The 25,873-nt window shown below is 34.9% G+C and overlaps 1 protein-coding gene across 7 annotated transcripts in view; it reads right to left on the minus strand.

The window, feature by feature from the left end:
- Positions 1-25,873, minus strand: part of SPATA5 (spermatogenesis associated 5) — a 364,152-nt gene that overhangs the window by 190,381 nt on the left and 147,898 nt on the right. The window contains exon 15 of one of the 7 annotated variants that reach the window (XM_042983949.1): positions 23,684-23,819. The exons of the other annotated variants lie outside the window; for them this stretch is intronic. Coding sequence (XP_042839883.1) covers positions 23,703-23,819 — 117 coding nt within the window. The 3' untranslated portion in view covers positions 23,684-23,702. Of the gene's footprint in view, positions 1-23,683; positions 23,820-25,873 lie in introns of those variants that run through there. 7 annotated transcript variants of the gene reach the window in all.

Consider the following 25,873-nt stretch of genomic DNA (forward strand, 5'->3'; position numbering starts at 1 on the left):
TTAGCCTTCATGAGCTATGATATGCCAAGAAAAGGGTAAATTCCTTGATCCAGCAATAACCTGTCAGTTGATTATTTGCCTATTCCTGGGGGCTCTTTGAGCACCTGAACAATCCACCTGTGATTTACCACAGTATCCTGGAGAGTACCCAATACAGAGCTGACAGAGTGGGGCTATTATTTTGACATACAAATCCAACATGTCTATATGGCAAGGAATGGGGAAAATTATCTTGTTTTATGATTTGTATGAACTGAAAAGAAAGGAGAATGTGAGTTCTCCAACTTTAGCCCTATCTTAATGGGGCACAGTGTTTTAAACTGTTTGTTTTACCTTAGAAACTTATCGTTTTGCTATGGCTGAAAAGAAATGGATCTTAATTTGAAAACAGGAAAAAATGCATTTAAATAATAAGGCTATAAAATTTAGTATAATATATATGATATGTGACAGAACAACTTTGCATCCATATGCAAACTTGGACCTGTACTTTTAATTCATACTAGATACAAAACTTAAAACTGGATTACAGATCTAAATGTGAAATGTAAAACTTTTACCAAAAATATAGGAATCTCTTCAACAAATGGTGCTGGGAAAACTAGATATCACAGGCAAAAAGAAAGAAATTGGAACCTTAACTTACACCTTATACAAAAATTGACTCAAAATGGATCAAAGATCTAAATAAACATGAGGCCCCAAACTATATAACTCTTAAAAGAAAACAAAAGGGAAAGGCTTCAGTGACATTGGATTTGGCAAGTGCTTCCCAGAATGACTCCAAAAGAAGTCAATAAAGTAAAACTAGACAGATTGGACATCAAAATGAAACAGAGTAAAAAAGGCAACCTACAGAATGGAGAAAATATTTGCAAATCATATCTGATAAGGGGCTAATATCCAGAATATATGAAGAACTTCTACAAGCCAACAACAAAAATTTAAAAATTGGTGGACTCGAGTAGATCTTTCTCCAGAGAGGATATACGAAAGGCCAAAATTGCTCAACATCATTAATTGTTAGGGAAACACAAATCAAAATCACAAGGAGATATCACCTCACACCAATAAGATGGGTACTATTAAAAAAAAAAAAAAAACCCAAGCAAACATAAAGTAACAAGTGTTAGCAAGGATGGGGGAAAAGTGGAAACTTTGTATTTCTGAGTATATATCTAAAATATCTGAAAACCAGATCTCAAAGGGATACTGGCACACTGACATACAGAGCAGCACTACTCACAACAACCAAGAGGTGGAAGAACCTATGTACCCATTGACAGACGAACAGATGGGCAAGATGTACTATATACATACAACAGAATACTACTCAGTCTGAAAAAGGAAAGAAATTCTGATATATGCTACAACACAGATGACACTTGAGAACATGATGCTAAGTGAAATAAACAAGTCACAAAAAGACACATACTTCCACTCATATGAGGTATCTAGAGGAGGAAAATTCAAAGAAATATAAAATGGAATGGTGGTTGCCACAAGCTGAGTGGAGGAGGCAACAGAGAGTTGTTGTTTAATGGGTATACAGTTTCACTTTTGCAAGATGAAGAAGTTCTGGTAATTGTATAACAATGTGAATATATTTAACATTACTGAACTGTACATTTAGAGAGGACTAAGAGTAAATTCTTGGGGCACTTAGGTGGCTCAGTCGGTTAAGCGTCCAACTCGATGTTTGGCTCAGGTCATGATCTTATGGTTCGTGAGATCAAGCCCCATGTCAGGCTCTGCGCTAACAGTGTGGAGCCTGCTTGGGATTCTTTCTCTGCCCCCCTCTCTCTGCCCCTCCCCAACTCTTACATGCACACACTCTCTCTCTCAAAATAAATGTTTTAAAAAAGAAGAAATGATAAAGACAGTAAATTCTCTAATATATGCTTTTTACAACAATATAATTTTTAAAAAATTATTCATGACCTTGGGTTAAGCAAAGAATTGATTAAAAAAAAATCCAAAAATCAAAAAAAGGAAATTGGGCTTCTTCAAGATTAAAAACTTTTGCTCTGGGAAATACACTGTTGAAAGAAAGACAAGCTACACACTTACTTGTAATAAAACTGACAAAGGATTTACAATCAGAATATAAAGAATAAAAGCAAGAAGACAATCTAATTAAAAAAGTAAGAACTGCTGAAAAGAATTTACAACACTTATTTAAAGAAAATATTCTAATCAAAAATGAGCAAATGAAAAGATGCCCAATATCATGGATTAGTCATTAGAGAAATGCAAATTAAAATAACATAACACTACATACCTATGATAATGGTTAAGATTTTTTTTTAAATTGCCCATACAGGAGGCACCTGGCTGGCTCAGTCAGTACAGCATGCAACTTTTGATCTCAGAGTTATGAGTTCAAACCCCACACTGGGCACGGAGACTACTTAAAAAAAAAAAAATTACAAAAAATATTGCCAATACAAAGTGCTGGCAAGAATGAAGAACCTGGAATTCATATATTGCTGGTGATGTGACAAAGTCCTGACAATCTGGAAATCAATGAAGTTAAACATACAGTTAGATACCCTATGATTCAACAGTTCCACTCTTAGTAATTATCCTAGATATGAAAACTTATGTTCACACAAAAACCTGTCTGCTTATGTTTACTGTAGCATTATTCACAGAAAAAAACTGGAAACAATCTAAAATGTCCTTCAGTGGGTGTATGGTTAAGCAAACTGTAGTATATCCACATAGTGGAATATGATCTAGCAATAGAAAAGGAACAAACTATTGATACACGCAACACAGACAATTCTCAAAACCATGTTAAGTAAAAGAAACCATACTCGAAAGGTTACATCCTGCATGGTTCCACTTATATAACATTTGAGAAATAGCAGTTATACGGCTATATCAGTAGTTGCCAAGGGTTAGTGGTAGAAAGAGGGTTAACTAAAAATGGGCAGCATGAAGGAATTTTTTTGGAGTGAATAGTGTTGTATTGTGATTCTGGTGGTACTTACACAATTCTGCACATTTGTCAAAACCTCACAGACTGCACACCAGTTAGAAGCTCTGTGACCTTGGTCAAGTTTTTTATATCTCAGTTTCTAATCTATAGGATCAGATACGGTAATTGTATTTACCTCATAAAGTTAAGATTTATTGATTAAAACACTTAGAGCAAGACTAAGATTTAGGATATGTTGAACTGAAATGCCTTCAAGATATCCAAGTAGGCAGTTCACTGGAGAGGTCAGGGAAAAAGTCAGCTAAATCAAGTGCAATCACATGATACCTGAAGTCACAGATGCAGATGGGATTGCACACAGACAAGGAAGAAACAAGAGGGGTCCTCACACTCGGCCTTGATGAACTGCAACATTTCATCATCTCCTCTGATTAAGCAGAGGAGAATATGTAAGAGTCAAGAGGGGGCAGGAACAGAAGAAAAACCAGGAGACTGTTGTGTTATGTAAAACAAAGTCAGAGAGTATTTAGAAAAAGGAGCGGACAATGGGAGTGAACAAAACTAACAGATAATGACGGCTAGGTTTTTCTCTTTCCTTTAGTAATAAAACCCTCAATTAGACCTGTGTGCTCAGCCACAGAGCACATTTATCTTGCAGCCTCTCTTGTACCTGAATATAGAACACATTTATCAAAATATAGAACACATTTATCTTGCAGCCTCTCTTGTACCTGAATATGGTCATGAAGCTAAGATTACCCAATGGGATGTAAATGATACATGCAATTTATGGGTTATGTCCTTAAAGCAAGGGAGTAAGTTCTCTGTTACCTCATCTCCTGATTTCTGTTCACCCGAATGAGAACTCAAGTGAGGGAATAATGAGTTTTTAAACATGTGGCTAAGGGATGGTACCACAGCAAGATAGAATGAATCTGAGTTTCTGCCACCGTTAAAAGAACCACCATATCATTTAATGGTTCTGTTGTCTTAATCTACTTTAAATGAAGATGAGTAGCTTTAGTATTTCAGAATACAGCAAATTTATGAGAAGGGGCATATACAAAGAATAATGTCAATATATTTTTAAGCAAGTATTTAAATGAAAGGTACAACATATGACTTACACATTAATAATGTAAGAACTACTGATCATAAAAAGCATATGATATTCTTCTACATTTTGAAAGTGATTTACAAGCGTTCTAAACCTTGTATTTGGAAATTCTTACATGCGATTCTCCATTTTGCTGGGTTTTAGAGGGAGTGAGAGCTGAAGAACAGAATCATTGCAAGTAATCAGGTTACTTCCCATGTCAATGATGGAAGTAATGAGACAGAAGAAAAGGAACTACCAATCTAGAAGTTAGACACAAGTCTAGTTTATGATGTCTGCTTTGGCAATTATTTAGGGGTTTAAATCATAACTATTTTTTTTCAGTCATTGAAAAGAAACTTCGGTGCAATTTTAATTCTTAGCTATCATAACTAGGTATAAGAAAATCTATTCATTAGAATATTAAAGGATAAGTTACACAACTGATTTTTATTTATCTTAATGATTCACATTAAATAATAAAATAACATAAAACCTTCAAATTTAACTTTTAAAAAACATAATCTGTGTTCTAAAAACACTCTCCAAATTATTTCTTCACTGGAAATTTTGCAAGGGAGTAGGAAACTGCACCTTTTAAGCCAGAAGAGAATTCAAAAAAGCCTGATTCAAGTATCAAAGAATAGTTTTAAGCTAAAAGAACAATAACTAATAATGATTTACTAAATCGGTCTTTATGTTTACCCTCCAACATTTCTACCAACAAATTTCCAGCAAACTACCAAGAAGATGTTTCTTTCTCGAACATAATGGTTTTTTTTTTTTTTTTTTGACTAATTGCATTTCTGAACTAAATGCATGCAAAGTTAATAAACGGACGGAAAAGCAAATATAGAGTTGTCATTTTAAAATTATATTCTTAAAAGGTTTAGGGGTATCATTTGGGAACACAAAGAGATTTCCTTCTGTAACAGCATTCCAGGACATCACTCTTTCCTGCCTACCAGCAGACAAGATTATACTTGTCTGGAATGTCAGTGAAGTATTTATACAAAGGCAGTTTTTCAGAATCCTCTTATTGTGAACACAAAACAGGAAATACAGTAATACCATCAGTATATGTTAAACACTGTTTAGTATAAGCTGTGTTTCTCCCTTAATAAGTACTAGGTTAACCTTCAAGAGGAGGAGGTGAAAATGAGCACATGTATAAACACATACCACTAGTTGTTTGCAGCTGGCCAGAAGAAAGGCTCAGGAAGAAAAATTCAATCAAACTAAGAATTTGCCAAACGATGTTTTAGTCAGTGTTAAAACTACAGCCTCTAATAAAAGCTTATTTTTCTCAAGTTCACAGGGGAAAATGAAAGTACTATTCCATAAAAGTTAGTATTTTATTGAATGAAAAATACCTTAATAATATGTTATTTAATTGAAATACTGTTTCTGAGGCAGGAAAAACAAATTTCTATGTAAACTGGGCATCCAACAAAAACATCAAATAAAGCAATTCATGGTCTTTTAAAACACATTTTTCAATTTTTTCACTAAAAACACAGCTTAATTTACCTTCCCTGGATTAAAAAAAAAAATCTACAAAATTACATACTTAAGAATTTTAAAATTTATTTACAAATAGGTATAAACTACAGATGGTATCCCAAGTAGAATAAACTCTTACAGAGATAAATTTTAATCTTCCATAAGATAGCAGAATGAACTTTGGTTTGACTGCCCCCTGCTGATATTAAAGATTTAAGACTATAAAAGTTGGATTTCACAAAATTGTGATGTTATTGTTTTTTAAAAGATGATTCTGTTTCTACTCAGAAATTGTTTTCAATCTGTTAGTGAAAACTAAGGAGATTTAAAAGTTTATGTCTTATTCTCACTCAATGGTCAAATATTTGAAGAATATCTATTACCTGACACTTAAAGGGTTTCATCTCTCTGACATCAAAATACTTAGAAGCTATTAGATGGATTGGAAAAATCTGGAAAAGAATGAACTATTAAAGAAAAATCAAGAACTAAACTAAGTGGTACTGAAGAGAAGGTAGAGAAAAAGATACTGGTAAAGCCAAATTAGTTCTTTTTTTTTTTTTTTTTAAGTGAAAGGTTGTTAACACTGAAACAGTTGAGAAAAAGTAATGAGGATGGTGTTAAATGGAAAAGAGACAAAAGAAGCAAAAGCCTGGAGGAAATAATGAACATGGCATGTGCAGAACACATGACACTAGAAGACTTAATTGCCATGGGGCACCCAGGTGGCTTCAGTCGGTTAAGCATCAGACTTTGACTCAGGTCATGATCTCACAATTCATGGGTTCGAGCCACACATGGGGCTCTGTGCTGACAGCTCAGAGCCTAGAGCCTGCTTTGGATTCTGTGTCTCCCTCTCTCTGTCCCTCCACCCTCCGCCTCTACTGCACCCCCCTCTCTCTCAAAAATAAACATTAAAAAAAAATAGAAGACTTAATTGCTAGAATAAATGGATAAAATTATGTTTCATGAAAATAGAAAATAATGGTGGAAAACAGGCCCAACTTTTCCAAACTAAAAAAGTCAGAATGAAGAGCTGGACTTGAGGCAAACAAAAGGGAGCCACTGTAGTAGGTTCTTTAGCAGTATGGTAACCTGGTAAAGAAGCATAATAACCTAGTTAAAGACATTCCTTTAGGAAGAGGACTGTGAAATAGAACAAAGATGAAATGGAGGAAAGAAGAGACAGGAGGCAGAGAAACAAGTTAAGAGGCAGAGAAACTGGTTAAGAGACAACTCTAGTAACCCAGAGAAAGAAGTGAACCAGAATGGAAGCAATGGGAATGAAAAACAAGAATGACATTGAGATACATTTTGAGTTGAAAGCCAAACTGGAGGCTCTACAGGACTTAGATTTTTGTCCAATCCTTACACTATATCATGATTGTTGAGTTCAAGTGAAATAATACATAAAAATTTTCAAATTGAGATGAGACAGAGGAAGTAAGTGGAGCAATTCACTTTAAAGAGAATGTCTCTGAGAGTAAAGGAGAAGCATGGAAATAAAAGGACATATGCAATGTTTAGTTAAAGAAGGGATACATACGTAAGTTCATGGCAAATGGTCTCAATTATCTCTATAAATTGGTTTCCACGCTCATTTCTCAAGTAAGAATGATAGATTAATACTCGGCCAAAATTTGGAAAATATTTGATGTCATTTTTCTATCCAGGAGTTCACTTCCTACTAGAGATATCCAGTCCCAAGGGATGGCTTCATCTAGCCAAGACTTCTCATTTTTCTCTCACTGTCTAGAAAAATCTGTGTGCTATTTCATAAAAATGTTCAAAGCTGACCCAATGATGACACGGTTTCCTACACATATAAGTACAGTCTTTCCAAACACAGTTTATGTGAAAACATCTGGACTCAAGCAAGCACCTCAAGAGAAGACCATATTCATATGCCACAGGTAAAAGTGGTAATGCTAAGACCTCATGAGAAAGTAATACATCTCCTAAGACAAAAGAGTGGTCTTGTATTAGAAAATAAAATCATGGAAAATAGTAATTTCTGATTGTCATATTTTCTTTGCAAAGAAATTATTGTTTAAAAAATTATAACACAAAGTTAGATTTCAATTAATTCATTTTCTTACAGAGCATCAGATCCATTTGTAATTCTTGTGGCCCAAGTTTACTATCTTCTTTCATTATAATGTCACTGTTAAAAAATGAACATCATAATAATAGTTTCCACTCAAAATTCACCTTCATAAAGTAAAGAATTAACAATAGGATGTGCATAAGTCCAATAAGAACGTATTATACTTATGGGAGAGTATACCAGTTGTTTTGAGGCAAGGCCTTGTGCTTCTTCATGATCAAATATTCCAATACAGTTGATATGAGATGTTAACACTAATTAATATTTTCTAGAAAAGACTCAAAATCATCAAGACCTCATAAGTTATTTGTGGAATAAATAAAAATGCTACACTGATTACAGGTCTCTATGACAGACCAAACTAAGTTCTCCTCTAAAGTGAAATAGGCGGGGATCTGATAACATCTTTTTTTCTTTTAAATTGAAAAAGAGTATACAAGTAATTAAATAAAACTTTAGAGAATGAAAAAAGAATTAACTATTGTTATATTTGAGATATTTTAAACATCTTTTATAATTAAAAATGTCAGTTTTCCATTTTCAAGCTCAAGTAAAATGAATTTTTCCGAGGCAATTGTCTTTTGAAAAACAAATAAAAGTTCATCTGACAAGAGATTTCCCAGAAAATAAAATAAAATAAAATGAAAAAATAAAGAGGTCAATTTTCAGAAAGTGCATGATTAAACAATAGGAATGACAATTTAAAACTGAGGAAAGCAAAGCAGATTGTAATCTACACTGCATGCAGGACACATCTGGATAAAGAATAGAGGTGAATTTCAAAACACTACCAACAACTGAATATGTTGTCTAACAAATGTGCAATAAAAAAAAGAGGACATGGCCAAAATTATAGCTTTGTATTCTATCCATTAAAGATTACAAATGTAAAGAGATGGTCTTATGTATAGAAAGAACAGTTTATCAATACCTCAAAAATCTTTCTGATATTTTCCTTCATTAGTTACTACTGCATTAGACAACAAAAGTAGGCAGTATTATGTCCAAAGGTGCACAGTTAAAAAAAAAAATGCATCTCAGGGCAAATCTAGTTCTGTCCAATCAGCATATCCTTGGGAAATGTTTATCTGATTATCTAAATATTATCCTAGACCCTAAAACAGGTAATTTTGAATTTAGAGATTGGAAGTAGAGATGTGTGGATGTGTGGAAATGAGTAAGGCAACAAAACAACAAACAAAAAACAAACAGGCAATTGGGAAAGCAGAATGGGACCTGAGTCCAGAATGAAAGATACAGATATGATCTATACAGATCTGTACAGAATGAATGACATCCCTGAGTGACAAGACTAGTTCAAATTAAAAGTCAAGTTTGCCAGCTATGAAGTTTTTTAAACAATCATCCTTGAATATATTCATGTTTTAAGAACTTACAAGGAAAAAGGTCCTTATACTCTAAGGAGACACAAAAAGGCCTATGGAATTTGACTCAATTAAAATAGTCTGTTTAGACAAGGTTACAAAACAAAGTATCTTGAATTTGACAGCAGTAACCATCCTGACTCACGAAGACTCAGTCTTTCCTGAAGGCTATGTATGTAAGACCATGTTTAAGATGGCAGCACATACAATAAGAAAAATAATTTATGTATACATAAACTGAAAGGATGGTTAATACTAATGAATGCTTTTATTGGTAAACAGTAACGGATAAAATGATGTCATCAGCACACGGAAATATTAGCCCTTAGTCATTACGGCATTTTCTTAGAATTTCTCTGAGAAGTTATTTGCATAAACATTAGATAGAAGAGGTCAGAAAAGATTTAAAATTGTAAATTATGTTAATGACTCACTGAAGAAATTCAAATGTAATGGACTGTTTCCTCAAGGGGAGTGATTCATTCACAGGTATCCATTCACATTCTCTTGACCAGTACTTGCAACAACTAAGACAAAACCAAAATGGCTGGTCAGGATTGATGACAAATTCTATAAGTTTGAAAACAGATGAAAATCACTGGTCACTACAGGGAAATACCTCATAATTATGGCCTCATTAACGCAATACTACATAACCCGAACCTTTATCTTTGTAATTTATTTTAAAGTTCTGGCAGCCCCAGCACATCTAACCTATCAATTCTGACAGGAAATGCTATTATTTTCAAGAATAAACAAGTTGGAAAATTAGAGCAAAATGGGGAGTGAAGATGGACCCTGCATACTGCACTATTGCATCTAAACTTCCTTTACGTATAAGAGTAAGTTTGGAAAATGGAGAACAAAGTATATAATTTCCTAGACTCTTCGGAAAGATCAAGGATACTTGCAGTTTATCTGCAAGTGTTAAGACTGATTCACAGGGTCCTTATGAGGAGCCTTATGAGGACAAAAGCAAGACACAGAAGGACACAGACTGAAATGGTGGAACAAATACCATCTAAATGATGCAAGAAACTTGCTCACACTTACCTTTTCACTTTTAACACTAAGTTAATAAATTGTAACTCACCATAAATATTTCCTTCTTTCCAAGACATCCATTCTATTTTAGTTTTTGCTTTAATATTTGTATAAATAATTTGACAAAAATCCTTGAAGAAAGTCTCAAATATTTCTAACTTAAAAATTATAGACTTGTTCTTTCCAAAAAAGGGGAAAATCTTCAGATTATACACACCAACAACACAAAATTTAAAAACTGTCTTTTATTGTCTCTATTTTACTTTTATTTATGTTATTATTTAAAAAATTAATTCCAGTGTAGTTAACATGTAATGTTATATTAACTTCAGGTGTACAATATAGTGGTTCAACAATACTATGTTACTCAGTGCTCATCAAGATTATCCTCTTCATCTATTTCAACCATCCTCCTACCCACTTCCTTTCTGGTAACCATTTATTCCTTCTCTGTGGTTAAGAGTCTGTTTTTTGGTATTTCTATTTTTTCTTTGTTCATTTGTTTTATTCTTAAATTCCACACATGAGGGAAATCATAAAGTATGTGTCTTTCTCTGATTTATTTCACTTAGCATCATATACTCTACATCCAACCATGTTGTTGCAAATGGCAAAATTTCATTCTTTTTATGGCTGAGTAATATTCCTTTGTATATACCACACCTCTTTATCTATTCATCAATCAATGGACATTTGGGCTGCTTCCATTGTTTGGCTATTATAAGTAACACTGCAGTAAAAATAGGGGTGCAAAAATCCTTTTGAATTAATATTTTTGTATTCTTTGGTTAAACACTCAGTAGTGGGATTACCGGATACTATTTTTAACTTTTTGAGAAACCTCTATACTGTTCTCCACAGTGGCTGCACCAGTTTGCATTCCCATCAAGAGTGCAAGAGGGTTCCTTTTTCTCAACATCTCGCCAACACTTGTTTCTAGTGTTTTTGATTTTAGCCATTCTAACAGGTATGAGGTGATATCTCACTGTGGTTTTGATTTGTATTTCCCTGATGATTAATGATGTTGAGAATCTTTTCATGTGTCTATTAACCATCGGTATGTCTTTCTGGAGAAATGTCTATGCATGTCTTCTGCCCATTTTAATTGGATTAGTTGTTTTCTGAGCGCTGAATTGTATAACTTCTTTATATATTTTAGATACAAAGCCTTTATTGAATATGTCACTTGCAAATACCTTCTCCCATTCAGAGGGATGTCTTTAATTTTATTGATTATTTTCTTTGCTGGGCAGAAGCTTTGTATTTTGATGTAGTCCCATAAGTTTATTTTTGCTTCTGTTTTCCTTGCCTCAAGAGACATTATCTAGGAAAATGCTACTACAACCAATGTGAGAAAAAATACTGTCTGTGCTCTCTTTTAGGAGTTTTATGGGTTCAGGTTTCACATTTAGTTCCTTCATCCCTTTTGAGTTTATTTTTGTGTATTGTGTAAGAAAACAGTTCAGTTTCATTCTTTTGCATGTAGCTGTCCAATTTTCCCAACACCGTTTGTTGAACAGATTTTCTTTTTGCATATTCTTGCCTCCTTTGTTGAAGATTAATTGACCATATAACCATGCGTTTATTTCTGGACTCTCTATTCTATTCCATTGATCTATGTGTCTAAAAACAAATTTCTTCAAATTCTCTGCCCCCTTTTCTTTCTCTTCTTCTGAGATTCAGGAAATTTGAGTTTTTTGTGCCAACACCATAGTGTTTTGATTACTACAGCTTTGTAGTATATCCTGAAATCTAGAATTGTGACACCTATAGTTTTGTTTTTTTTTTTTCTTTTTCAAGACTGCCTTGACTGGGGTCTTTATGATTCCATACGAATTTTAGAATTGTTTGTTCTAGTCCTGTGAAAAATGCTGTTGGTATTTGATAGGGATTGCATTAAATATGTAGATTGCTTTGGGTAGCATGTCCATTTAAACAGTATTTGTTCTCCTAAAGCATGATCATGGAATATCTTTTCATTTGTTTCTGTCATCTTCAATTTCTTTCATCAATGTTTTATAGCTTTCAGAACACAGATCTTTCACCTCCCTGGTTAAGTTTATTCCTAGCTATTTTATTCTTTTTGGTACAATTGCAAATGAGACTGTTTTCTTATTTCCTCTGTTACTTCATTATTAGTGTACAGAAATGCAACATATTTTTATATACTGATTTTGTATCTGTGACCTTACTGAATTCACTTACCAATTCTGGTAGTTTTTTTTGTGTGAAGTTATTTAGGGTCTTCTAAATATACTATGTTATGTGCAAATATTGGAAGTTTTACTTCTTCCTTATCAACCTAGGTGTCTTTTATTTCTTTTTGTTGTCTAATTGGTGTGGCTAGGACATCTACTACTATGTTGAACAAAAGTGGTGAGATTGGACATCTTGTCTTGTTCTTGACAATAGGAGGGAAGCTCTCAGCTTTTCACCATTGAGTATGATGTTAGCTATGGGTTTCTCAAATATGGCTTTCGTTATGATGAGGTATGTTCCCTCTAAACCTACTTTGTTGAGTTGTGTTTTTTTTTTTTAATCATGAATGGATGTTGTACTTTGTCAAATGTTTTATTTTATCTGCATGTATTGAAATGATAATGTTTTTTATCCTTTCTCTTGTTGAAGCAGTATATCACATTGATTGAGTTGCAAATATTAAACCTGGAATCCTGGGAATAAATCCCACTTAATCGTAGTGATCAAATCTCCTAATATTTTCTTGAGTATTTTTACACATATATTCATCATTGATATTGACCTGTACTTCTTTTTTTTTGCAGTGTCTTTATCTGGTTTTAGGATCAGGGTAATGATGGCCTCATAGAATGAATTTGGAAGCTTTCCTTCCTCTTCTATGTTTTGGAATATTTTGAAAGAATAGGTCTTAACTCTTCTGTAAATATTTGTTCAAATTCACCTGTGAAGATGTCTGGTCCTGGATTTTTGTTGTTGGGAATTTTTTGATTACTGATCCAATCTCATTGCTAGTAACTGGTCTGTTTTCAAATTTGCTATTTCTTCCTAGTTCAGTTTTGGGAGGTTTCTAAAGGAATTTTTCCATTTCTTAGAGGTTGTCTAACTTGTCATTAAGTGGAATTTATTCCCAGGATTCCAGGGTGGTTCAACAGGGTGGTTGTTGATCACTTAAGTTTGAACCCATTCTTTACTCCTCTTCCCACCATGTTTTTGGGATTTGATGTCATATTCTACATCCTTCTATTTTGAGTCCCTTGACTGATTTTTATAGCTATACTTATTTTTACTGCTTTTGTGCTTCCTGCTTTTATTACTCCTACTTACTGTCTTTCCTTTCCACTCAAAGAATTCTCTTTTAACATTTCTTGTAAGGCTGGTTTAATGGTCATGAATTCCTTTAACTTTTGTTTGGGAACCTCTTAATCTATCCTATTCTAAATGATAGCCTTGCTGTATAGAATATTTTGGTTTTTTTTCCTTTCAGCATTTAAAATATATCATGACACTCCCTTCCGGCCTGCAAAATTTCTGCTGAAAAATCAGCTGATAGCATTCAGGGTTTCCTTTGTATGTTATTATTTTCTCTTGTTGCTTTTAAAATTCTCTCTTTATTATTTCTTTTTGCCATTTTAATTACTATATGTCTTGGTTTGGATCTCCTTGGGTTGACTTTGTTGGGGGCTCTCTGCCTCCTGGATATGGATTTGTCTCCTTTCCCAGATTCAGGAAGTTTTCAGCTATTATTTCTTCAAATTCTCTGCCCCCTTTTCTTTCTCTTCTTCTGAGATTCCCTATAATGTGAATCTTATTACACTTGATGGTGCTGCCGAGTTCCCTAAGTCTATCTTCATTTTGTATTTTTTTCCTCTCACCTGTTCAGGTTGATTGCTTTCCATTACTCTGTCCTCCAGGTTGCTGATGCATTTTTCTACTCTCCCTTGTCTACAATTTATTCCATCTAGTGTATTTTTATTTTTATAATTTATTTTTAAGTATTTTTTAAATTAATTTTTTTAATGTTTATTTTTGAAGGAGAGAGAGACAGAGTGTGAGCAGGGGGAGGGGCAGAGAGAGAGGGAGACACAGAATCTGAAGCAGACTCCAGGCTCCGAGCTGTCAGCACAGAGCCCCACGTGGGGCTTGAACACACGAGCCATGAGATCATGACCTGAGCTGAAGTTGGACACCCAATCAACTGACCTACTCAGGTGCCCCCATCTAATGTATTTTTAATTTCAACTACTGAGTGCTTTATTTCTGATTGGTTCTTTTTTATATTTTCTATCTCTTTGCTAAGGGTCTCACTGAGGTCTTCCACTCTTTCCTCAAGTACAATAAGTACTTACTTCAAGTAAGTATCTCTATGATCATTACTTTAAATCATCTATCAGGCATATTACTTATCTCTGTGTCACTTACATCTCTTGCTGTGATTTTGTCCTGTCCTTTCATTCAGGACATTTTTCACTATGTCCTCATTTTGTCTAGCTCTGTCTCTCTCTATATATATACATATACATATACATATACATATACATATACATATATGTATGTATGTGTGTGTATGCATATTATATACATATACATGTATGTGTGTATATATATATATATATATATATATATATATATATATATGTATATCTTTTAGAGAGAGCACACCAGCAGGGTAGAGGGGCAGAGAGAGAGAATCTTAAGAAGGCTCCATGCTAAGTATGAAGCCCAACATGGGCTTGATCCCACAATCCTGGGATCATGACCTGACCGGAAATCAAGAGTTGGGATGCTCAACCGAGCCACTCAGGCACCCCTGTGTCTGTTTCTACATGTTAGAAAAGTCAGCTACATCTCTTGCTCTTGAAGATAGTGGTCTTATGAAGAAGAGGTACTGTAGTGCCCTGCAGTACAGTGCCCCCTGCTCACCAGAACCTGAAGCTTCAGGGATGTCTCCTATGTGTGTTGTATGCACCCTGTTGTTATGGCTAAGCCATTTTTCCTTTGGTCCAGTCATCTCCAGTGGCTCTCTTTATCTGTCATGGGCAGTGTATCTTTTCTGCACTGCTGTTGGGCTGATCTGGGCACTTGAGTTGAGTCAGACCAAGCATTTGCCAGAAATGCAGTAGCACTAAACTGCAGAGCACTTTCATTTTCCCTATTTTGTCCCCTGAGAAGCTTTTGTTGTGTGTGTGTGGGGAGGGGGAGGGTGCTGCAATCAGACCAGCTGTCTGTTCCCAGCCTGTTGCCAGGGCTGTAGTCTGACTGGTGTGCGTGGTTAATCTTCTCTCTCCCTGGAGCAGGAATCACTTTGAAGTGGTGGTAGCCCATTGGGGCTGCATGCCCACTACCAGATTTGTGGCATGGCTTTGGATGGGCTCTGGCCCAAAGTATACTGGAGGTAGTGGATCTGCAGAAGCCAGCAGGACATGTGGCGTTAGCAAAGTTTCTGCTGATATGCTGTGGGAGGAGACCTTGAGCCTGGGCTTGGCTGAAGGAGGTGTGCTGCAGGGGAACACATGGGCAGGGTGCAGTCTTTGCACTGTTAGGTAGCAAGTGTCAGTACAATGCCATGTTCTTTTTTTTTTTTTTAATGTTTATTTATTTTTGAGACAGAGAGAGACAGAGCATGAATGGGGGAGGGGCAGAGAGAGAGGGAGACACAAAATCGGAAGCAGACTCTAGGCTCTGAGCCATCAGCCCAGAGCCTGACGCGGGGCTCGAACTCACGAACCGTGAGATCATGACCTGAGCTGAAGTCGGACGCTCAACCGACTGAGCCACCCAGGCGCCCCAATGCCATGTTCTTAAGCTGGGGGCAGGGATGTGAGAGGGAAATGATCCCCACCAAATCCTTTATTCCTAGAGATGTCCTCTATAGAGGATCTCTGCACTTCTAGCACATGCTCTAAGATTAGTAAACAAATCTCTCTCCCCTATACCCCATATGATTTTCAAACTGCTGCTTCTATGCTATATCTCCACAAGGCTGTTTGTCCTGCTGTCCCTTTAAGGGCAGGGACTCAGTTTCCCCTAGCACTCTGGGCTCTCCCAGTGCTAAGCCTACTGATTTTTAAAGTTCTAGGTTTTAGGTTCCTGCTGATTGTAGGAAATTGTAAAATTCTACCCCTCTGGTTTTCAAAGCCAAATGTTATGGTGATTCATCTTTCCTATGTGCATTCCTTGGTGTGAATCTGTCTGTCTCCTCTTTCCACACCTGTGGCACCACCCTCTCCAGGAACCATCTCATGGGCCCATTTAGATCCTGACAGGGTCTCTGTCCTTCATATCCTCTTTGATGTGGCCTCTTCTCTACATAGCCATGGAGAGTTTGCTCTGCCAGTCTTCAGGTCGTTTTCTGGGTTATTTACACTGATTTGAGTGTTATCTAGTTGGATCTGTGGGATAAGGTGAGCTTAGATTCCTCCTACTCCATTTCCTCCGGACTCAAAAAAACTGTCTATTTCAACACTGAAGGCAATAAGAGAATTCTCAAGAAACAATAAGAATACACAAAGTTAGAGGCAAGCCAATGAAAAATAGCTACCTCTAGAGCAGGCATTTGCCTTGAGTATATGAGAATTCCTTATGGTCTAGAAATTTAGTTTTAATGAATCCCATTCACCTGCAAAAGTAAAAACACAATCAAAGACCTGGCCTTGGTGGATAGTTGAGAAAGAATCTAGGGCAGGGACTTCAAAGGAGGATACCTTTAGTCAGTCATCCCAGTCAAATCCAGCCTACAGACAAAACTGCAGGGATATGCCACCATGGCTTTAGCTTATAGTGAAAGAGAAATAGATGAGGAAAAAAAATAACTCCCCATAGAAATGATAATTATGAACCTTAAATAAGATTACCCACATAGCCCAAAAAAACTCAGCTAAAAATTTGGTTTAAAGTTGTCCTGGGCACCCCAATAGCAATGAGCATAGTTAATGTGCAGAACTTGGCTTCTAAATACCATTCTCCAGCAAAAGGAATCAGAGCCCCTTGGAAAAGTGACTGATTTCAGAATTGCAGCAGAGAAAGTAAAATATTCTTTCAGAACATCTATCTCATGTCAGAAAGAAAGTATAGAAGAATGTTGGAGATATAGGAAAAAGGTACAGGAGCTTGAAGGTGGTCCATTGGCCTAAATTGGGATAATTTGAGGATCAAGATAAATAATGACAGTTAAGTATTAAAAATCAATGAATAAGTTAAGAATCCATAAGTCTATAGTGATAAACATAAGGAAAAAGGGGGAATCTCTTCTTGAGAGTAGAAAGCCAATCAATACATGCAGGAAAAAAAAATGATGCAGTGAGAAACATCACCATTTGGCAACCATTGTAAAAATAACTTGTTTAGGCAAGAAACATCAATGGATTCTTAAATTAGTGGTGAAAGTCTAAGTAGCACTAAGATACTTACATAGGATCAAAGTATACCTCAACAAGATAATTATAAACTATAATGGAAAAGCAGTAGCTTTGTGGTAAAGAAACTGAAAGACATCCCCTTAACCCAGTGATCAAAAATAACATCACCAATAATGGTACAAATCAGTCATGTGACTCCTGATAAGAGAAGAATATTGCATCTGTGGCATTACTATCAAAATGCATAACCTGAATCTCCTCATGAATAAACATCAGAAAAACCTAAACTGAGGGACATTCTACAAAATAATGGTCATATACTCTTGAAGAACGTTATAATCATGAAGGACAGAGAGACTGAGGAATTATTTCATATTAAAGGAGAATAAAGACATAGGATAGCTAAATGTTGCACATGATACTGCATTTTCTTTTTTACAGAGGACATTATTGGGTAATTAACAAAAGGTGGGTGTTATATATAGATTATATAACAGTACTGGGTCAGCATTAGTATCCTGATTTTGATCAATGAATTGTGATTTTTTTGTAAGAGAATGGCTTTGGTTTTGAGGGAACACACATTCAAGTATTTACGGCAAAGGCATCATATATATAATATCCTTTCAAATGGTTCAGAAAAAAATTTAGAAATACAAGTAGAGAGAAAGTAATAAACTTAATGTGAAAATGTTAACACCTGGGGAACTTGGGTTAAAGACATAAGGAAACTGATTATAAAATTACTGTTAACTGTAGTGTAAGTCTGAAATGATGTCATAAATGGAAACTTTTTCAAAAAAGATTGTTTTTCGGGTGATAGTGTCTCCAGGTCCCTTACAGAAAAAAAATACAAACTCTCTGTAATAGAAAAATATTGTAAGTTCAAACCTCAATAATAAACTTCAAGAAACATGCGCTAACAATAAAAAGTGACACACACACACAAAACCAGAGGACATACACCATCAGAGAACCAGTTGTTACAAGACATATAGAATCACATCTACAAAGACCGAATATATTGGAAATGTTTTGAAGCTGAGTCTAAATGACTATAGTTAATTTGCTTAAAGAAACAATGTAACTGAAAGCTTAATAATAAAACAAAATAAGGTACAGTGACTACTGAAAACTAAAAGGCAGAAGTCCCTAATTATGATTTAAAAAACAAAAACAAAACACTATAAAAATAAATATGGTAGAGAAGAAAGGTTAAGGTCCCGGACTTTCAAGTCAGACCATCTGGTTCCATAACTTACTTGTAATATAACCTTGATGTAATTATTTAACCCTCCTGTGCCTCACTTTTCTTTATCTGTAGAACAGGATTAAGAGTACCTCATAACATCATATGATTGGTATAAGAACTAAATGAGTGGGCTAATGTATATCAACAATTTTGAACAGCATCAGTACATTAAAAAATCCTCAATTAGTGGTGGTGGTAGTATTTTTCAGAAATATCCATACCCAAACTTCTTACAATCTCTTATTATCAGAGATCAATTATTATTATTATCAGTATTATTAAAACTTAATAATTTGTGTGTTAGGCAGAAGCTCTCTGAATTGTCTCGAAAACTTTCTTACCCAGTATTTTTCTTTCTCACAACTGTAACAGTCTAGGGTATTCTTCCTTAGCTACTTCTTCTCTTCAACCCATTCACGTTACCTTATCCAACAAGAGCCTTACCTCATTCTGAGCCTCCGTAATGTTACTCATTGAAACACTGAATTGGGAGTGAAGGTAGCTTTAATTTGGCTGCCTTAATACAATGTATACTGTGTCATTGAACATAAGAACTAGAAAGGACCTTAGAGATCATCTAGCATGCTAGTTCTGGAAGAGTGGAATGCCTACAAAAACCTGAAATGTTTTTAGATGATATATGGACCGTCTAAATAAATAACATTAATTTTATTCCCTTTTTAATTTTCTAATTATCACAGGATCATTTTTAAATTTCTTTTTTTAGAGATTATTTCAAATTCACATTACAGTTGCAAGAATAAGAAGAATACACAGAACTCCCACATAACCTTTACTCAGTTCACCTATTATTAACATTTTACCCTTTCTGCCTTGTTCTTATGCTCTGTGGTTCTGCTTCTGGGGAAGGGAGGCACCTAAAACTTGGCTAATCTTGTTTTGCTTTGAGCCCTCTGCAAAGATCACACTTAATAGCACTGTTTTGTTTTCACTGTATTTATTTTTACTGTTGTTTTTATTTATGGCAAGTATCCCTTTTAGGGAGATATAAATTATCCTTATTCATTAAATTTATCTAAGTGTTTAAAATATCACCTGAAGGAAAATATAAACTGTAGTAAGCTGATGCATGAATATGGCAAATCCATGATGATGCACAGGGAAAAATAAAACTTAGAAAACAAGTATCTTTATAAAAAATAAGCTGCTGGCTGAACAAGAGTAAAATACACAGACGTCTAGCCCAGCCTGGTACTTATGCTAAGTAAGTGAGTTAGAACCTAGAATTAAAGCCTCCTTTAGGTCAATGCTCTTTCAATTTCTTTATGGAGGAATTATCACAAAAGTCTTAATTTTCCAATGCATGATTGTACCTGCCATAGAAGGCTAAATATCACTGGCCTATAAGATTACATTTGCTATGCTCCCACATCCTCCCCCTAACCTAACCTTTACTCTCCTGTTCTGGGTGCACAGCAAAAGTCAACTGAGTCTGTTCCTATGCTACCTCTTTCCTGTCTCTCTTCTATTCAGTAAGTATTTACTGAGCATTTAATATGGCCAGAAGATTAATAAACACAATGATAAATCAGAGAACAAAAACAATTTAAAAATCCTGGATCAATAATTCTAGCTTAATAATTATTTAATATTAAAATAATGTGACATAAATAAATATTATTTAAACCAATAAAATATGACTGCCAAAGGAACATGACTATTTCTGTAAAAACCAAGGCAAACAAATGCTTAGGAAAATTAAAAAAAAAGTGAATTAAACTAAAATAACTATTTTGGTATAAGCAGAACATCTGTAAAAGAACAGGGAAACCTAGGGTGCCCTAAGCTCTCATTATATAAAAGTCAAAACACATTGAAAGCAATACAATGAAGTTTAGATAAGAGATACCATATAACTCCAATCAGTATATTCTCAAAGAAACTCATTTGCCCTGAAACAAATGAATAGCAAATTAATAATGTTTAAATGTCTATGTTAAAGAAAAGTCATTAAACTTTATATAAAATATTTTAATAATTCCTCATTTGATTTTTTTCAATTAACTACTAACTAATGGCTACCAAGCAGCAGTTACCTGAAAATCTTGACACATTAAAAATTACTGGTGAGACAGCCAAATGGTAGAACCACTGTAGAAGAAAATAAGGCAATATATACCAAAATTAAAAAAGCATTTACCCTTTAACACAGTATGCCCACTTTATGACAAACCCGCACAACTACAAAATAACAGTTGGATAAGGTTGTTAGTAATGGCAAAAGACTGATGACAGTCTAAATGTCCATTGATAAGGGACTATTTGTATGTAGTTCTGTGCTTATGCAGCCTACAAAAGGATGAGTAAAATACCCATATACTGAGAAGGAATGATCTCCAAGATACAGTGCTAAATGAAAAAAGCACAGCACTTAACAGCATACATATAGTTTCCTACATCTTGTATGGGACTATGGGCATTGGAAACAATAAATTGGCAACGATAAATAAATATACATATTTGCTTGTATTAAAAACAACATTGGAAGAAGAAAGAGACTAGTAAAACTAAGGGGGAGTTAAGGGGGAGTAAAGTATCACCATGTGTATCTTTCTACAGATTCGATCTTTTAATCATTTAATATAGATTACCTATTCAAAATATCTAAACAAAATCTTCTGTAGAAATAAAAATAACTAAAAGAATATATTGAATAACATCGAAATTTATTACATTACTTTCTGTTAGCAGTGGAACAACTTGTTTTATATATTACAGTCTCTAATTGATCATCAAACTTAACATGTTTCACCTCTAGCTAAGATTCAATTTCTTCTCTGAATTTTTTCCTATACTAACACAGCTGTGGCTGGTCTACTTATTTAAAAAACAAAAGAAAACAAAAACTCTAAGAGGACTTTTGGTGGTGATAGAATGCAGATTTTCTGTCTCGGCCAAACAGACAACTTCTTAAACACGTAAACAAAGGCTAAGTGATTTGCTAAGATACTTGACTTCAAACTACATTTTTTTTTCACCCTCTCCTTTACAAAAAGCATGACTTTTCCACAGCATGCATTCAGCTCATTAATGGGGTGTGGGTGGTGTGGTAGACAATATGACTATTTAAAAAAATAAGATCAATTGCAATCTGTACATCCAATGCAATCTCTATCAAAATACCACCAGCATTTTTCACAGAACTAGAACAATCCTAAAATTTGTATGGAACCACAAAATACTTCAAATAGCCAAATCAATTTTTAAAAAGAAAGCAAAGCTACAGGAATCACAATTCTGGACTTTAAGCAATATTACAAAGCTGTAGTCATCAAGACAGTATGATGTTGGCACAAAAACGAATGTATATATCAATGGAAAAGAAAACAAAACCCAGAAATGGACCCAGAAATATATGGCCAACTAATTTCAGACAAAGCAGGAAAGAATATCCAATGGGAAAAAGTCTCTTCAACAAATGGTGTTGGGAAAACTGGACAGTGACATGCAGAAGAATGAAACGGAACCAGTTTCTTATGCCATAAACAAAACTAGGATGAAAGACCTAAATGTGAGACAGGAAACCATCAAAATCCTACAGGAGAACACAGGCAGCAACCTCTTTGACATCGGCCTGTAGCAACACGTCTCTGGAGGCAAAGGAAACAAAAGCAATAATGAACTACTGGGACTTTATCAAGATAAAAAGCTTCTGCACAGAGAAGGAAACAATCAACAAAACTAAAAGGAATGTTAGAAGATATTTGCAAATGGCATCCCAGAATAAGGGTTAGTATCCAAAATCTATAAAGAACTTCTCAAACTCAACACCCAAAAAACAAAAGAACCAGTGAGGAAATGGGCAAAAGACATCAACAGACATTTTTCCAAAGAAGACATACAAATGGTTAATAGACACATGGAAGATGCTCAACATCATTCAACATCAGAGAAATACAAATCAAAACTACTATGAGGTACCACCTCACACCTGTCAGAGTGGCTACAATTAGCAACACATGAAACAACAGATGTTGGCAAGGATGCGGAGAAAGGGGAACCTTCTTGCATTGTTGGTGGGAATGCAAACTGGTGTAGCCACTCTGGAGAACAGTATGGAGGTTCCTCAAAAAGTTAAAAATAGAACTACCTTAGGACCTTAGAAATTACACTACTAGGTATTTACCCAAAGGATAAAAAAAAAAAAAATGCTGATTCAAAGGGGCACATGCACCCTGATGTTTGCAGCAACATTATCAACAAGAGCCAAATTATGGAAATGTCCATTGACTGATGAATGGATAAAGAAGATGTGGTGTATACATGCAATGGAATAGTACTCAGCCATAAAAAAGAATGAAATTCCTTGCCATTTGCAATGGCATGGATGGAGCCAGAATGCATTATGCTAAATGAAAGAAGTCAGTCAGATAAAGACAAGTATCATATGATTTCACTTATATATGAAGTTTAAGAAACAAAACAGATGAGGAGTGCCTGAGTGGCCCAGGTGGTTAAACCTCCAACCCTTGATTTTGGTTCAGATCATGATCTCATAGTTCATGAGTTTAACACTGACATGCTGACAGTGTGGAGCCTGCTTGTGATTCTCTCTCTCCCTCTCTCTCTCTCCTCCTCCCCCACTTGGTCTCCCTCCCTCCCTCTTTCTCTGTCTCAAAAATAAATAAATAAACATTAAAAAAAAAAAAAGGAAACAAAACAGATGAACATAGGGGAAGGAAAAAAAAAAAGAGAGGGAGGCAAACCACAAGAGATTCTTAACTATAGAGAACAAACTGAGGGTTGCTGGAGGGGAGGTGAGTGGGAGATGTGCTAAAATGGCTGAAGGGTATTAAGAAGGGTCCTTGTGATGAGCACTGGGTGTTATATGGAAGTGATAAATCACTATATTCTACTCCTGAAACCAATACTACACTGTATGTTAACTAGAATTTAAATAAAAACTTGAAACAAAAAAATAAGATCAATTGTGATTATTTGTAATACAGTGAGTTTAAGAATATCACTTACATTTAGTCACCAATGTCTGTGTTTTAGCACAATGGATGGATTGTGCTATATTATTAAATCTCTTGAGGCTATATATTCTACCCCATGTACTACTTCCGGGAGCTTCAATGGTTGTTTTGGGCATGCCATAGATATCAGACCAGATTCCCAAATCCTAAATCTCTGGAAAGCAAGGTAATATAAATACTTTTTGTCAGTCTCTAACTTCCCTACCACCAAGTTACTAGTGTGTTTGTGTTTATACACGTTATACATGTTTATACGCTTCTTTGTACTGCAAATTACTGTGTTTGAGGAGACAGTGACAAAAATGAATGGAAGTACTGTTGTACTCCATATGAGAAATGAACAACAGCATGACTATTCCTTACACTGAGGACCGGCAATCAATTAAAGATTGGACAACTGTTTTAATTCATCTAAAAAAATATTAGTGTCACTACAAATTACTAAATAGATTTTAGCAAACACCCATCTGACAAGTTTAAAATAACCACCTGACTTTCCAGATGTGTTAACTGAGACTTAGACAAAAAGTAAATTACCAACTGTCACATCTGAGAACTGAATCCGGAGCTTCAGGTTACTGAATATTTCACCAAAAATAATTAATTTTACATATAATGTTACTCTTTATTTATTAAATGATTCAATTCACCAATACAGAAATAATTCTATATAACCCTATCTCCTGCAAGGTAGAATTTCCCTTTAATATTTGTGAAGGTAAGAACTACTAAATTTCTCATGTCCTTCTATCATCAAATAAGACTTTTTTCCATTTCTCTGTATTATGAGATCACCATATCATCTCTGTGAACATTTTTCAAAAATGTTTGTGTTTATCATGTTCATAAATTCTCAAGTCAACTCTTTTTAAAAAAGCCTCTTTTTTCTCTTATTAGTAATTCAAAGAAACAAAATAAACTCTCTCTATAAACACTGTAAACATCAGTGGGGCTATTCATCTGGAAAAACTCCCATCAAGACAAAAATCCATGCTTTGGGAGCAGGGTTTCTCAACTTCAATGTTATTGACTTCAGGGTTACATAATACTTTGTTGTCGGAGCTCTCCTGTACACAACACAAGGTGCTGAGCAGCATCTGTGGCCTCTACCTACTGGAGGCCAATATCATCACTCCATTTGCAACAACCAAAAATGTCTTCAGATATTACAAAACATCAGGGTGTGGAGTGGGGAGAAAAATCATCAGGTTGAGAACCACAGAAGGTTATTAAATCCTTATTAGCAGAAATCTTTAAGAAAATAATAGATAATCAGCTTCCTGGACAGTTCAGGCATTTCACTGCTTGATGAGGAAACTGGTTCTTACTAGTTCTATTTGGTTGACAGAATCTTCTGGGTTTTTCCTACTGTTCTTGTTCTTTGTTCTTGTAATTCTATCCTTCTAAACCTTCATGAAGAATTAAAATTCTTATTAACTTTTTTTGTTGTTTTAAGAACTGTCCTCAAAAATGACTTGAATTGCCATATATTCATCACTGTAAGCACTCAAATCAGGCCCTAAGTTGGGGGCTGTGAGGGCCTATATATGGAAATTAAAACTGAAATCCAGGTGATTACCAACTTAATTGCTGATATACCTGTTTGACTTATCAACATAATCACTGTCCTCAAAGGTTGAACTGGTAAGGATTTTGCAAGCTATTAAAAACTGTTTATAGCCATCTTTTTTTTTTTAACTGGACATGAGGTTGCAGTGTACTAAAGGCTATCACTAATGCAGAGGGAAGTTTTAATCCCTGTGGAGATTGTCTGGGTAAGTGAGCAAAGACTCTAGCTGACAGCACAGATAATACAATTCAGTTCCAGGCCAAAGCACTGTATTTGTTTTTGTTGTTTTTCTCCTATCCTATCAGCAGCCTGTCTCCATGGATTTGTCTGGGAAAATGATAAATAGTAAAGCAAGCAACCCTCTCCATGTGTCTAAATTATCTTCCCAGCAAAGACCCCAAGCAAAGCTTTAGAAGGACCATCTTTTAAAATGTACATTTATTATGTATAGTAAGTTACTTACAACCAATGAATATAAATGTAACAAAATGCACAAAGAGATAAGTACTTACACAGAGCCTTAATTCCTTGAAGTTCAGAACACATTAGAGAAAAATTAATAATCATCAAATATTTATAAATATGTTGAACAGAAAATATAAATATGTGAATGACTCCCCATCAGTCCCTGGTAACTA

This window comes from Panthera tigris, chromosome B1 (genome assembly GCF_018350195.1).
Source record: "Panthera tigris isolate Pti1 chromosome B1, P.tigris_Pti1_mat1.1, whole genome shotgun sequence".
NCBI lineage: Eukaryota > Metazoa > Chordata > Mammalia > Carnivora > Felidae > Panthera > Panthera tigris.